This window comes from Colossoma macropomum, unplaced genomic scaffold, assembly GCF_904425465.1.
Source record: "Colossoma macropomum unplaced genomic scaffold, Colossoma_macropomum, whole genome shotgun sequence".
In the NCBI taxonomy this organism is placed as follows: Eukaryota; Metazoa; Chordata; class Actinopteri; order Characiformes; family Serrasalmidae; genus Colossoma; species Colossoma macropomum.
In genome coordinates, this window is record NW_023495515.1 from 2642955 (window position 1) to 2660009 (window position 17055).

Here is a 17055-nt window from a genome sequence, read left to right on the forward strand (position 1 = left end):
CATATTTTTGGGTGACTTCAAAACACGGACTTCCTCCATTTCTCTCTCTCTCTCTCTCTCTCTCGCCCTCCATCCCTCCCTCCCTCCCTCTCGCACCACAGGGACACCCCTCGCAGGGACAGCAGGACGGTCATCTTCACACGGTGTCCACCTGAGACACCAGCCACGAGAGCAAACAAGAAAGAAAGAAACAAATAAGGAAAGAGCAAAAGAAGGAAAGAAACAGAGCACAGAGAGACAAAATTAAAGAAACAACAAGGAAATCAAGGAATAAGCAAACATCCATGAAATGAAAGAAAGAAAGAACCAATGAAAGAAAAAAGAGAAAGAAACAAGGAAAGGAAGATTAGAAGATTAGAATAAATAAACAAGGAAATAAATGAATAAGCAAACCAACAAATAAACATACTTGGAGGGAAAGAAAGAATCAAACAAACCAACAAACAAACAGAAACAAGCACAAACAAGAGGAAGGAAAGAAAGAAAGAATGAAAGAAAAAAGAAAGAGAAAAAGAAAAAGTCAACGTCAGTACAGAAAATGGGAAAATTACTAAAAGAAAAAAGAAGGAAAAAAGCAAAGAAGGAATACAGAAAAGTAAAGAACCCAACAAGGAAATAAAGGCAAGAAACAAAGAAATTAAGAAGGAAATTAATGAAGAAAGAAAATGAAAAAGAATAAAGAAAACAAGAGAAGGAAAGGAAGAACGACAGAATGAAAGAAAGACAGAAGGAAGGAAGGAAATGAGGAGAAGAAAAGCTTGTTTGTGACGTCCGACGGCCCCTCATTCATTCTGTCTCTCCCCCTGGACACTGAGGCCGGAAAAGAGGAAACGATGCCGACGAACACACGGAGAGATCAGGAAGAGCCGGAGCTTTAAAAACAGAACACGGCCGTCAGACGGAGCCACGGGAACGGCGTTCAGTCACAGGACTACAGCCTCCAGCAGCGGAGGAGACCTGCTACAGTCGTATTTACCTTTTTACAAACTGTGCTGCGCTAAATCCATTAAACAGGCCTGGTTGTGCTTACTCTGCACCGAAACAGGGTCTTCTGTTAAGAAGATACCCATGAGAGAGCTGAGCAATATGAAAATGTGCATTGTTATTGTGGTAAATTCTGCTTTTCTAGGCATACTGTGAACACTCAGCACTTAAAAGCATTTAAAACAGATTTAGTGCAGCACAGTATGTAAAATACTGAATACAAACAGCTTTTCAACGTTTAAAATCTTATTTTTTTAATTGTAGCACTACTTTGTCTGTTCAGATGTCAAAAAAATTAAACATCTTGACTCACTGTACTGTAAAAACGTCTTAAGATATCATGCTACTACATTTCTACAGTGTCGCCCAGCTCTAATCTATGATATGCTCAGAAATGCGTATCGTGATACAAATTATCACGATGATAAAATACGTTGCCCGATTTCAGTTCTGAGCATGTAGAGCCACCGTTCTAGTGGCATTCCCACAGGGAACGCTTGCTCAGCACGTTTTTCTTGGCACGCTTAGCTAACCGCGCTCAAGGCCACAGAACCGTTCCGCAGATGCTGCAGTGATGTAACTGTTCGCCGACTGGTCCTACGATTACGTCGGTATTGTTCAACAGCTTCGTTCCGAAACCAAAAACCAACCATATCATCAGTTCACTCACACGGCCGTCAAACATATGAAAGCAGCGCACAATTAAACGTCAAACCATCAGTCTGGCAACAACTGCTAAAGTTAAACGGTGCTGCTAACTAAGAGGGGTTAGCGTTAGCTTAGCTAGCATGCTGCCAGCTCTGCTCTCCACAGAACAGGACTGATTCTGACTGAATGAAGCTACAGGTTAGATGATGAGTCAAATGAGCCAAAAGCTGAAATTAAACCCGTTCCGTGGTGTTTAGGGTCTGTAGCCTCCTAGCTAGGCTAATGCTAGCCAGCTCCTCTAGCCTGGTTAGCTTATCTACTGGCCTGCAGATCCAAAACACCACATGACAGGTTCAATTCTGCAAAAATGAAGCTGGAGTTAGATTATAATGAATCAACTGAGCCAAAAGCTAAAATTAAACTTGCTCCGAGATGTTTGGGTCTGTGGCCTCCTAGCTAGGCTAATGCTAGCCAGCTCCTCAAGTCTGCTTAGCTCATCTACTGGCTGACAAATCCAAACACCACAGGAAAGGTTTGATTCTGGTTGACTGAGATCAGATTTGGGCCTAATACATATTTCTTAAAAGCGATTCATGGTGGAAGGCTGCATGCAGGGCGCTGTAAGGTAAAGAACGTACTTTAGGACGTGCTACCATTTTACCATCATCAAAACTACAAACAAAACCCAGAAGACTTGTGTGGGTTCACTGGTGGTTTTGGACAGTAAATAACATGTATTTGTGCTGTAAACATCATGAGCTCTGAAATGTACGTGTCTCTGCAACGAAGCATTTCATACTGAAACACTCTGAATGACTTTTTACGTCTCAACCGCTGAATTTTGCAGATGTTTTATATTCATAATGGTCAGAGTTCCTCATTAGTCCTGTAGGTACTGTGTGTATCAAAGCGACACTCAGTGTAGTCTCTTTCACCAGAGGCCGACTGACCACAATGAGGAAGCTGAGTGAACGTGCGTATGAGGAAACAAAACAAAAACCTGTTTCTTCAGCCTAGCGCCGCCGCCATGTGGCAGAAAGCATCACTGCAGTGTTGAAGCGATGGTTTAGACCACATACACCAAATGCATTCGATCAGCCGAAACATGTCAGGTGTCTGAAGTTGGCTCCTTTAGTTTGCACTGGCGCTAGGATGCTCACAACCGGTCTGAAAATATATGGAAAAACCCTGGACGAACATACAGCCCCCATAAGTAGACCTGGAACACTCTCTGAATACGGTTTATAACATGTCTATTTGTTTCTTTCCAAGTTGTCACTTATTTATTAGCATAGCTACAACAAAACCGTTCAAAATGCATTTCAGAATTTAAATGACTTGGATTTTGGACTAAAACTTGTTTGCTTTGTTCATTTTTATGCTTATTCTATTAAACTAAACGATTAAACATTCCATGTTGTCACATCCAAAATGATTGAACACTGCCGAAACTGAAACAAATGTTTCAGTAGTGACTGTTTCATTAATGATAATTTTAGCTCGTTTTAAGCAGAACTCTAAAAGATCTAGTCAGCACATGACTAGTATGTACTGCTTTTAACAGATGGACACATAAAATCAGAATATTTTTTATTAAAACACAAAAAAACTCTGTGTTTCGGTAGTGACCATTTTTAATGTTCCACACTGATTTCCAGACTTAAGGGAAACATTTATTTCAAAACAGTGAGATCTAACTGCTCAGCATGTAACCATAAGGGACAGGAATGTGGTCTCACTAGAATAGTCCTCCAACCAAAAATGTCCAGCCAGCAGCGTCCTGTGGGCAGCGTCCTGTGACCACTGATGAAGGACTAGAGGATGACCAACACAAACTGTGCAGCAGCAGATGAGCTATCGTCTCTGACTTTACATCTACAAGGTGGACTGACGAGGTAGGAGTGTCTAATAGAGTGGACAGTGAGTGGACACAGTGTTTAAAAACTCCAGCAGCACTGCTGTGTCTGATCCACTCGTACCAGCACAACACATACTAACACACCATCACCACGTCAGTGTTACTGCAGTGCTGAGAATGATCCACCACCCAAATAGTACCTGCTCTGTGGTGGTCCTGTGTGGGTCCTCAACATTGAAGAACAGGGTAAAAGGGGGCTAACAAAGTATGCAGAGAAACAGATGGACTACAGATTCTATATATATATATATATATATATATATATATATATATATATATATATATATATATGTATTTGCCAAAAATGCATCAGCAAATAGTCCAACAGTTTAATAATAACGTTCCTCTACAAGGGACTGCAAGGATTTTAGGCATTTCACCTTCTACGGCACAAACCAGAGAAATCTCAGGAAATCCAGAAAAATCTATGCGCATAAAGGAAAAGGCTGACCGCTACAAATCAATGCTTGTGACCTTCAATCCCTCAGACGGCACTGCACTAAAAACAGGGATGTTTCTATGATGGATATCACCACATAGCCTCAGGAACATTTTGACAAACTGTCAATAAACCATCACTGCATCCACAGATGCATGTTAAGACTGTATTATGCACAGTGGAATCAAATATGAACGTCCAGAAATGCTGCCGACTCCTCTGGGCCCAAGCTCATCCGAAATGGACTGATGCACAGAGGAAACGTGTACAGTGGTCTAAAGAGTCAAAGAATAAAATGAACATCCAGATTGTTACCAGCATAAAGTCCGAAAGCTAGTGTCTGTCACGGCATCGAAGTCTATTAACAGTTAACTTACATATCTGTAAAAGCACCATTAACAGTGAAGACATTCCGGAGCAACATATGCTGCCTTTTAGACAGCGTCTTTTTCAGGGACCTTCATGATTATTTCAACATAACAAAGCAAAGCCACATTCTGCACGTTATGACCACATGACTGTATTATCAAAGAGTTCTGGTGCTAAACTGGCCCTTCTGCAGTCCAGGACTGTCCCCCCTGAAAACGTGTCTTATTAAGCTCAAAATACAACATCAAAGGTCCTGTATGGTTGCACAGCTGAATAATAGAAAAGAAGAATTAGAAAAAAAAAAATACACTTTCAAAACTGGATCAGTTTCTGTCTTCAGTCTCCAAACGAATATTAAGTGCTGTGAAAAGGAAACGTGATGTAACACAGGGTGAACACGTTCCTCTCCTAACCCTTTTGGTATGTATGTATGTATCGCTGCTGTCGGAACAAAACCTTGCATCTCCATTTTTGTCGTTTTCAGGTTTTTGACATAATTGTACTACATTGTATGTAAATTTCATGATAAATGGACAAAAATAAATGGTCCAAAATGACTTGGAAAAAAGTCTGGTTCCATTACATTAAAAGTAAAGTATGTTTTTTCCTTCTCCTGTAAAGTTATCATTTTGCAGATACGAGGTTTTGCTCCGACAACAGCGAGATATATATATAAATACTCCGTTAAGTAACAGTGATATCACAGATATCAGTCAACTTTGTGAATCTGCTGCAGAACCACTGAGTGCCAAAGGGTGGCGCCAGCAAGCTGTACTGGAGATCTGAGACCACAGGGATGCTCAGATTCTCTGACAATCCTCTATTTCTGCTTATTCTCTCTCTCTCTCACACACACACACACACCCACACACACACACACACACACACACAGAGAGTGCTCTGTCAGCAACACACACATAGTCATGCTTTCATTAACACACAGTTAAAGTCTATGTTTTACCTATGATTCATCTGAATGTGAAAATCACATTACACTACTAAACCTTGTGACACTCCCAATCCAGAAGAGAAACCACTAACCAGGACAATGAAACAGACACAAAAAATGAGAAAAAAACCACACATTTAACCACTGTGACCACAAATGCTTCCAAGGAAACAGTGCTCTACTATTAAAGTGGTTTGCATGTATGAACCACAGTATTTATATCCATGACCAATTTCAGCAAGGAAAGTAGAAAAGAAAACACAAAAAAGACAAAACAAGACACATGGGGTGAAATTAAACAAAAACAAAAAAAAAACAACAAAAAAAAATTATATTTATTTTAAAACGCTGGTTTTCAGAACAGGTTTTCACACTTGAATTTAAATTTAAAACAAACAAATTTTCAAGAAAAGGAAAAGCAGCAGGCTGGAAGGGGATGGGAAGATGAGGATCAAAGTTCAGCACAGCTTAGCGATTTTCCTGTTTTAATACATCAACCAAAACTGGTTATTAACTGATGGCTTGAATCAGATGTGCCTGAGCAGGAAAATCCCCAAACTGTGCAGGAATCCAGCCGTCAAGGACCAGAATTCCCAATCCCTGTTCTACAAGATGAGCAAAATTCTCTTCCTTACCTGAGAGTGGGTGGGCTTTTGGGTGGAGCCGTGGTGTTACAGGTGGTGGAGCCGCGAGGTGGTATGGGGGGTCTGCGCTTAGGTCTCCCAGGAGGAGTCACCTTAGCCTCTTTGGGGGTCCCGATGGAGTAAGATTTGGGAGGTAGAGGGGGTATGCCCTTCTCGGCCTGTCCAGGGGAAGAACACTGCTCGTAGAGGTGGAACTGCTCCGAAGAAGATGACAACGAGGGCGACGTTGACGAGGAAGAAGAGACCGAGGGGGAGATGGGAGAAGGTTTTTTGTCTTGCTTGGGCACCGTCTCTTTAAGAGGCAGGCTTTCCGGGCGTGGCCTCGGAGTAGGCGTCGGCCTGGTTTGAGTGGCAGGGGCTAGCACGGGCTTGGCTACTTGTAAACCTGTGCTAGTCGGAGACACTGGACAGCTGGCACTCACGGATACAGGGCTGACGGTTGTCGCCGCGGTAACAGAAATGGGTGTAAAAGGTACAGGCGGACGGTTCAGGGTCTGCCGAGGGGGAATGGGGGGAGGAGCTTTGTCCTGCGTCCCGAGATTAGAGGCAACGTTCTGGCTCAGATTCCGGACTTTCCCGGTTTGAGACAAGTGCACCAGCGATTCTGATGCCGCCCCTGGAGATCGGAACTTCGTCCTTTCCATTGGAACGGGTCTTTCCTCCTCGTCTCCGTCCTTCTCTCGCTCAGTCTCTCCTTCATTCCCTCGTTCTGAGGGGAAGAGCTTCTGCAGGCTTCCCAGGATGCGCTTCCTGTGTCCCGGCAAGGCCACGCCCATGCGCTCCAGCTGAGCAGCGTTCAGCTCCCGACAATCCCACAATGTTTGGAGGCCCGCCTCCCGGAAGGTGGGGCAGTACTGCTCGAGGCGGAGCCCTCCCAGCCATTCAGGGACGAGAGACGACATGACCCTAACAGGACAGTGCAGGACCCAACAGCAGCACAGAATACAGCAGTTCTGTTCCAATGAGCGGTGGGGAGGTGGACTCTAGGTCAGCATCTGGGGTCGGTCTGATCTAAAAACAACACAGACAAAAAAATCATCAACTACAGCCGGCAAATCGTTACGTTTGGAATTACCAAGGATGCACGGATATGGGAATTTTCTGACATTTTCCTGTACATGTCTTGCTGATGCCATTACATTTACCTGGATTATAATTACAGAGAACTAGAACATTCATTCTGTAGGATTACAATTGCAGCAAATTGCACAGAATACAAATATTTTAGCACAGCAGCCCAGGGTCAGGTTCTCGGATCGTGGGCTGTGGACCCCTGGGGGACCGTAGCGGGTGCCAAGATGTCTGCTAAAACATTCAGAAGTCATGTTTTGTCACTTTATTAAACTCACTTCAGCCACACCTAAAAAAGTGGTAACTGATTAAAAATGGTAGTTGTTATTGAACATTAAATAATTGAATATATGTGCCAACCAATCATAATTCGCGGCCGTCCAGTGCCCACTTAATTAGTTATCTGTAATGTCATAGAAACAGCAGCACACCAGGTCAGTGACAGCTGTGGAGAAGGCTAGCAGAACGGACAGTGCTCTGTTAAACCCAAGTTCATTAAGTGAAATTAATAAGTGACTCTAGGAGCAGGAAGGAAGAGGAGCGAGTAGGCCCGGGCATTTATCATCCACAAAGGGGGGCTTACAGTAAAGAAAGAACTACTGGACAAAACATTCTGTTCTTCTAAAGTACAATAAATACGCCATCAGATACTGGTTTGAAATACTGGTCAAATCTAAACACCTGTCCAACACTAGTACTTCATTTTTAAGCAAATATCTGCCGATACAGATGTAATTCTGGTGTAATCATGCACCATATTAATGACCAGTACTACAGATGATATGAGTTCCAACTTAAAAGCTAATAATAATAAGTTTACTCATATGTGAGGTCACTGTACAAACCAACACGTGCACTAAAGGCCCAGTTACACTAGCATCCGTAAGCAAAATTACATTAATTCGTGATGAGCGCTTTTATGTCGCAGACCTCCTGGGCAAAGAAATTTCGAATGACCCATGAAGGGGGCAGCGTTTCATATAGCAGCACTAAATATATCCAAAACACATGTCACCCCACTGCCGTCAATCATGCTTGTTACATACATTTTTGCTACAGATCAGTGGGCAGCACATTTTAGGCAAAAACCTTCTCATCACTACCATCTCAGGCATCAGGCAGCGTATTTATAACCACTTCGTGAAATCCATTTCTGTAAGGGGGCTTTTGGAGGCATTAAATATGTCGGAGGTCTGCTTCTTATCACCTCCACTGTAAACAATCGCACCTTTCTCTAGAACGAAGACCATCAGACCACTCACCACTTAATCACGCAGACATTTTGAAAAATTGCTGATGTCCCCCTTTAAGAGTTAGACTTTTACTAGGAGTATAACTTTTAATCTGACTGATCAGGAACAGTAACTTTGGTTGGATTAACAGTGAAATGTGTCATTCAATATCCGATGAGATTAAAAAAGACTAAAAGTGGAGCTAGTGTCAAATCTTTCTTGACAGTGATGCCACTTCGTTCTTTCTCTCTTTTTCTCTTCCTTCCTTCCTTTTCTCTCTCTCTTACACACACACACAGATCCTTTTATGGCTGTGCTGCCGTTAAAGGCACCACATGCTGTCGTTGATAAAACCACAAAGTTTTAAGCTAATAGATAAGCATCACTCACTACCCACATTCATCCGGGCAGTAGGTGTTTATCTGCTCAGTAAAACACTTATATTAGAGTAAATACAAACAAAATGTATGTCCATGTCATTTCCAGACCTCTCAGTACTAGGCTTGGTAAATCAGTACTCCAATAAAATGAGAGCAGGTGTGCTTCTGATGGAACTGAACAGATCCTTGTGATGTCTGGAGGTGCCCAGATGAAATTCAGAACATCTCAAGACACCAACTACTACTTTCAAAACAGGTAACTGTTGTGTTGTTTGTGTTTATATTTATCTTTTGGTCTTAAACAAAGTGTTTTATGTGTATATACATACGTATGTATACACACACACACACACACACACACACACACACACACTCAAAACAATTTACACCCATAATTACAACAATTACCTGCTTTGTGTGTATGTGAGTGTATGTATATAAATATGCATATGTATGTAAAAGTATGTACACATACTGCATACATGCACACAGTTTATCAACGGTCAGGACCCCCACAGAGCAGGTACTATTTGGGTGGTGGATCATTCTCAGCACTGCAGTGACACTGACGTGGTGGTGGTGTGTTAGTGTGTGTTGTGCTGGTATGAGTGGATCAGACACAGCAGTGCTGCTGGAGTTTTTAAACACTGTGTCCACTCACTGTCCACTCTATTAGACACTCCTACCTCGTCAGTCCACCTTGTAGATGTAAAGTCAGAGACGATAGCTCATCTGCTGCTGCACAGTTTGTGCTGGTCATCCTCTAGTCTTTCATCAGTGGTCACAGGACGCTGCCCACAGGACGCTGTTGGCTGGATATTTTTGGTTGGTGGACTATTCTCAGTCCAGCAGTGACACTGAGGTGTTTAAAAACCCCAGCAGCACTGCTGTGTCTGATCCACCAGCTGAATAATACCTGCTCTGTAGTGATGGTGGTGTGTGTGCGTGTGTTTGTGTATATATTCAACATTATTTTGACAATAACCCCCTTTATTACTTATTAACTGTTACACGACAACCTTAAAATCACGAACACGACTCATGGAAACATCAAACACAGCACTGCATTTCATATATATAAGATTTCAGGCTTTACTGAATAAAAAAGCAGCCTAACATGACACAAATGACAGTAACATACCTTACATTTACCACACATTATTACCCCAAGTTAACACGCAGAGTTATGTTTTGACCTGAACATCAATATGAAGTTGGTAGCTTGAAATTTGGTGGTAGCGTTGTCATTAAGGCTACATTCATGATGTTTATTTAAAAAAAAAAGTCAATCAGTTCAGTCAGTGGTAGCCCACTTGGTCATTTCGCTACATAGGCTGGTCATTTTGTTGAGAAAACAAGGCTCGGTGACTCAGAGTCAAAAAGCATGGATTTATATCATACACTGTGATCTGTATCTACTAAATCACTCAGTTATAATGAAGAGAAGTTGGACATGAGAGTCCAGAACACTTAGTGCTGTGCATCATTAAGTAGGGCTGGCAGAACGAGCCGCACTCATACGTACAGTTCAGAAACAGTCTTTAAGCTGAATGATGAAACAGCCTGTGAATGCCTGCTGGCTAAAGCTCTGATCAGCAGCTTGCGTTAGCATAAGCTTCTGAATTAACTACAGCTTACGACAGGTGCGTATACAGAGCCAACTCAGAGCAGCCCTGTGTTGGTTGCCTTATGGTGGGTTAAACTGGTTAACCATTTTATATTTATCTATATTAAACTGTGCCACATTAACAGAGTAAAATGTGGTTATAACTGTAACTAATCATTTCCTCCAGTACGCCACCCTGCAGTAACTGAAACCCCAGCAGACTGAACTCAATTCAGTAACCCTGACCACAGTAAGCATATCTGTACATACTGTATCCTACATACAAGAGGAACCACTGACATTAGCTAATTCTGTACAGTAGCCTCTTCACAATAAACCTGCCTACCACAACAACACTATATATCCAAAGGTTTCTAGACACCAGTTCAGTCAAGATTTCTCCTGAAATGAAGGGTATTAATGGGAAGTCTGTCCTCCTTTGCTGCTGTAGCAGCCTCTACTCTTCTCGGAAGGCTTTACACTAGATGTTGGAACATTGCCGTGAGGACCTGATTGCAGTTGCAAGAGCACTAGTGAGGTCAGGTACTGATGATCAGTTCTGGATCACTCCAACTCATCCCAAAGGTACCGGATGGAGCTCCATCACTCCAGAGAACCCAGTTCCACGGCTCCACAGCCCAATGCTGGGGGTTTGTATACCCCTCTAGCCAAAGCTCGGCACTAGGCATGTTGACCTGAGACTCATGTGCGGCTGCTCCAGACGGTCCCATTCTACTGGTGAGTGCTTTTCTACGGCGGGTATACAAGCTCAGTGTGTACAAGACACCTGTGTCAGCAATGACGTTATGTTCCCCTTTAATGGGACGCTAATGTTCACTCCAGAAACCACCCAAAGACACCTTAGCAGCCTCGCAGGTTTCTTTCTCAAGTGCATCTAAAATAGCAAAAGGAGATATAAAGATAACAGGACACCTAACAACCACATGCAAGACATGGTAGACCACCAAAACTGCCCACACCAAATAAAAAGCACCTGAAGCTTTCATCTTTGAGAGAGATGTTGCTTCAGATCTGAAAACACCCACAGGTGCTTCTGTCCATCCTTCCACTGTGAGAAGACGACTCAGCGCTGTGGGTCTGAAAGGATGTGTAGCTGATCAAGAAGAACCTCACTGAGAAAAGGAGATTGAAAACTGAAGAAAATTTGCACTAAACCAGACATCCGAGATGTGGAGTACGGTTTTATGGACTAATGAGTCTAAACTTGGGATTACTTGGATTGAGTGAGGCAGAAAACGCAACCAACTTCTACAACTGAACATTGTAGGTGTGAAACAATATCCCCGCAGATTTTCTTCAGAAAAACTGAAAGCAAGTATTTTGAAAAGAATGGAGGCTGTAATAAAGGCAGAGTGGACACTAAATACCAAAAAAAACAGATTATATTGCTCGATTCATGGCTAACAGGTACTACGGCAGATTTCATTCACAGGGTTAGCAGTGAAATCATGCCCACCCCACTGTGTGATGCTCTGTGATGCACTATACAGGAAGCAGAAGTCATTTCTCTATTCTCAGTCGAATAGTTCTACACTGCTGGTCTCTCAGCCTTTAATCGTGACCAGAACTCTTTAATTCGTTCATTCGTTCATTCATCATCTAACCCGCTTATCCTCCTGGGTCACGGGGGGGCTGCTGGAGCCTATCCCAGTGTTTGTGATCAGAATATTCCAACTAATTAAATTTAACTGACTGTGTTACTGATAAACTTTACCATTGGCTTTTAACTGATTCTTATGCATTAAATCACATCACACTGAAAGGCTTGTGTTTCTAGCTAATCACTACATAACCATTTCCTACGTAGACATATTTCGTTGCATATTGTGGCGACATTTATTTAGCTTGAGTCAAATCCTGTTGAGCATTTAAAACACAAGGACCACTTTTATGTTTCATTGTGCAATAAAATTTACTTAATATTTTTGCTCCTGAACAGTTTTACGCAAATGTTTGAACACGCTAAGTCAAATGACGTTTTGTTGATTTTTAAAGTGAAAATACGTTAACAAAACCTCTACAGTAAACAAATTTAAAATTTAGAGCATCATTTCTATTTACCTGCTACTGCGTGAAATTAACATATTAAGGGGAAAAAATAAAACATTATTTTGGCATTCAGTCACAAGAGCATTAGTGAGGTCAAGTACTGATGTTGGATGATTAATTCTGGATCATGTCAAAAGTATCATCACTCCAGAGAACATAGTGTCACTGCTCCCAGCCCAATCTCCTAACAACCACCTGCAAGACCTGGCAGACCCCACTGTCCCCATCAGATAACCAGCACTGTAAGCTTTCACCTTTGAAAAGATAAAAGAAAAACTTAAATATGATATTTTTTTGCACATTTTAGAGCACGTTTTTTATTTATTTGCTGAATTTTACAGATTGGAAAAGAATAAAGCACTAAATTAAAATGTTCCATAACTTTTGCTATGTTGTTTTGTTTTGTTTATATGTGGTGTTTTTGTTTCTTATCTTTTCTTGCATTTGTTGAAATGAAAACCTGCAGCCACACCAGCCCCTTAAAGATAAGATAAGGACCCCCCTGGGCCAGCCCTACTCATTTCACACTGCTTCTGCAAACTCTGCTCACACACGTCAGCGAAGACAACACTATGACCTTTTACTTCATATCTTCTGAGGTCACTCACCCAAAAGAACGTTTTTCCCCTTCAGCTGGATGAAGCTGCCCATTGCGACATGAGGTTTCTAAATATACGGAGTGAGGTCAAAAGATTCAAGATAAAAGCTATTGGCTAATACACAGCAATTGCTTAGTAAGCGTATCTGTACGCTTACTTAAAAAAGGAGATGCAAAACCAGCCATGGTTTCATAAAGCCTGATGTCTTTTTCTTAATTTTTGGCTGAAACTCTTGTTTAATATGTAAAGTCTCCAAATTCCTAACTGCACTGTTTCCAAAAAAAGTTAATCTTTTTAACTTTAAAGACTTTTATTGACTGATACTGACAATGACTAACAAAAGCTCATATAGCCATATACCCAACGTATGGTAGTGAGGATAGAATGTGGTCCAGCATGTTATCCAATAGAAAGCCTGTTAACATCAACAGAAAAGAGTCTGCTTAGCCAATCACTAACAAAGAAAATTAAATTTCTGCAATATATGACACCACATTGCTGTTTTACACTGTGCTGTCCATCAGAGATGAGCTGCAATGGTGAAAGTGCCATTTATACTTTAAATGTTGGGAGCAGAGCAGAACAAAAATGCTTATTATCTTCACAGGAGATCGTAAGTAAAAGCAAAATACAGACAGTAAAAGGCAAAGACAAAACCAAACCAAAGGAAATAAACTGAACAGGACAGAAATGGAACAACAACATACGACAAAATCTGTCAGGTTAAGGTCAAAGAGTGGTACTTAGAGTGAAGTTTCCAAAGAGGAAATGGATAAGCAGTCACAAATGTGCCACCATAGGGAAACAGTTTGGGGAAAAACCAACAGCTGGTTGCCAGAAGATCGGAGATTGCCTCAGTTTCTAGGATAGTTTTTGCATCAGTTTCCAGGACATCTTAGGTCCACTTCTTGGGACCCAAAAAAAGGCCAGAATTTCTAAATTACCTGAAATGTCCAGGATTTGGATTTGCTATTGCAACTGCTTTCTCTTTTAATTAGTGAACTCAGCTACCTTAAGCTACCACTGCTGGTACAGGTGTTCAATTACACACACACAGCTTGTATAATCTCTATAGAAAAGCACTGATCAATAGGATGTGACACTCTGGAGCAGCCGCACATGAGCCTGAAGCCCATTTCACACCAGACGCGGTAAACGCACGCAATATGCTCCTATATTAATCAATGTAGCCTTTCATACTGATTATGCACGCATGAAGCGCAAAAATACACTTCTGGTCTATTTCTACGGTGACGCACGCAGCATGCCGGCAGTTTCTCTGCAGGAACGGTAAAGAAAAGCAATGTCTACGTTATAATAGACAATCTAGGCTGATAAACACATCAACAAACCTAGTTTTAACTCTGACAGGTTGACTGAAACCCCTTTAGTAGGTTAATGTGAACACACAGGCGTCTCCTCTTCTTCAGATAACGCTGCATCTCCTGGTGAGAAAGCCAGCAACTGTCACGGCAGCTAAATTTTACTGTTGATCTCTTTATGTCAAAAATTATATAAGTAATAAACGGACAAAACACAGTTTATATTAACCTGAGAATGCAACTCAAACAGCAACCGTTCTTGCTTTGCGTCTGGTGTGAAATGCCAATCGTCGCGTAGCGGTTCCGGATTAACACCCGTGCCGAGACACATCTGGTGTGAAACGGGCTTGAGGTCACCATGCCCAACGCCTAGCTTCAGCTAGAGGGGTATAAAGGCCCCCAGCAGTAGGCTGTAGAGCAGTGCTTTCTCTGGAATGGTGGAGCTCCTTCCAATACCTTTGGGATGAGTTGGAGTTGATTTGAAACTAATCATCCAACATCAGTACCTGACCTCACTAATGTTCTTTTGGCTGAATGCAACCAAATCCTTACAGCAATGCTGTAACATCTAAGTAAAGCCTAAAGAAGAGTCGTTACTGCCGCAAAGTGGGGATAAACTTCCTATAAATACGATTGATTTCAAGCAGACGGTCAAGCAGGTGTCTACAAACCTTTCAGCACAAAGTTCTCTGAAATGCAGGACTGTATTTGACTGCTGATCTGAATATACATGTTTTTGCTCTGCTACAGTTCCCAGTTCCTGAGGCAGTGCAAAATGACCTCACTTCCTCTGAACCCTTCTTAATAGCTCAGAGGAACTGCAGAAATGCATCATGGGAAAGAAAAAAACAGGTGATGTCAAACATGAAACTTCAATTAGGCGATACGACAAAATTAATTATAGACACATGAACACATACTCAGTGTCCACTGTGACAGAAACCCTGTAGTCCATCTGCTGAAGCTCAGATTGTGTTAGCCCTTCCTCAGCAGTCAGTATCTGACCACAGAGCTGCTCTTGGCTGGATATTTTTGGACCATTCTCAGCACAGCAGTGACACTGACATTGCAGTATTTTTAAACACTGAAACATGGTGTCTCTGCTAGGTTGACAGTGGTCCACCACCCCAATGAAATCTGGACAACTGCGGTCCTGCGGTCAACTGACCGGTGATGAATGAGGTAGAGGGGCGGACTAATTGTGTAGTGACCAGTGAGAGGAAGCCCAAGGTAGGTGTTTCTAATAAAGTGGCTAGTTAATGGAAGTGCAAGGTAGGTGTTTCTAATAAAGTGGCTAGTTAATGGAAGTGCAAGGTAGGTGTTTCTAATAAAGTGGCCAGTGAGTGAAAGCCCAAGGTAGGTGTTTCTCATAAAGTGGCCAGTGAGAGGAAGCCCAAGGTAGGTTTTTCTTATAAAGTGGTCAGCGGGTGGAAGCACAAGGGAGGTGTTTCTAATAAAGTGGCCAGTGAGTGGAAGCCCAAGGTAGGTGTTTCTCATAAAGTGGCCAGTGAGAGGAAGCCCAAGGTAGGTGTTTCTAATAAAGTGGCCAGTGAGAGGAAGCCCAAGGTAGGTTTTTCTTATAAAGTGGTCAGCGGGTGGAAGCACAAGGGAGGTGTTTCTAATAAAGTGGCCAGTGAGAGGAAGCCCAAGGTAGGTGTTTCTAATAAAGTGGCCAGCGAGAGTACACATTAAGGCAGGTGTACTTAATGACAAATGAAAAGTCAATTCAAAGCCGGATCGAAGGTCCTGCTTCTTACAGGATACAAATAAAATCCAAATGTACACAGACGTGACACAGAACACTTTCACTAGACGGTCTCACACCACAGACGGTGCTGAATGCTGAATGGGTGGTGCCACAGAAGTGAGAGAACCAAGAGGACTTTATCACCGCTTGTTCTGTCTCAGCCATTTACAAAAAGCTTCCTCATTCTGAAAAATTAAGGAACTATATCTGTGCAAATGCAAAAACCTCTGTGGAGACTCTGAACTGTGCTGGTGTGTGAGTGAGAAACACTTGAACAGACGACTGTCTCTTTCTGAGAGCTGTGATAGGTGGGGCCGTCTGTTACAGTAAGAACACATTACCACTTCAACACAGGGAAGCAAACATAGTCTATGATCATTTTTTTTGGCAATGATTGCATTGATACAGGTTTGGCAGGATTTCTCGGCTAGCTCTGAGTTAAAGTCATCACTTCCTGATGAGAATGTCTCTGAGCCAGGCTTTTGGCTTTAATCAATAATCAAATTCACAACTTCCCCCTCCTGATTGGCCAAAACATGTCTAGTGTCTGAAGTCTTTTTTACATTACATGTATTAGTTTTGTAGCTACAATGCAAATATAAAGGCAGCAGAACTTTAGAGACGCCAGTTAAAAGGGAAAGTTAGTGAACTTCCAAGTTGGTTTGACAGAGCTGCTGCTATTGAATCTCAGATGGCTGCTAAGGTGTTGATAGGCCAACACTATGGTATCCCAGTTGGTTGTTAAGGTGTTGCTAGTTCATTGCTATGTTATCCCAGGTGGTTGCTAAGGTTTTTCTAGGCTGTTACTACATTATCCTAAGGGCTTGCTGAGGTGTAACTAGGTCATTGCAATGTTAACCAAGGCAATCACTAAGGTGTAGTTAGGCTATTGCTATGGTATCCCAGGTGGCTGCAAAGGTGTTTTTTAGGCTGTTGCTATGTTATCCTAAGTGGTTGCTAAGGTGTTGCTAAGCCATTGCTATGGCCCTGTGGTTTCAGAATGTTAAGCATTTCTCCATTATTTTCTATGGAAAAAAACATGCCCTATGGAAAACTTTCCAGTGTCCAATAAACGGC

At 42.1% G+C, this 17055-nt stretch overlaps 1 protein-coding gene across 1 annotated transcript in view; it reads right to left on the reverse strand.

The window, feature by feature from the left end:
• The window catches only part of LOC118802270 (arf-GAP with Rho-GAP domain, ANK repeat and PH domain-containing protein 1-like), a 155507-nt gene that overhangs the window by 102203 nt on the left and 36249 nt on the right, over window positions 1-17055 (reverse strand). Inside the window, 1 exon segment of the mRNA XM_036562750.1 lies at window positions 5943-6962. Within this exon segment, the coding sequence (XP_036418643.1) occupies window positions 5943-6853 (911 nt within the window). The 5' untranslated portion in view covers window positions 6854-6962.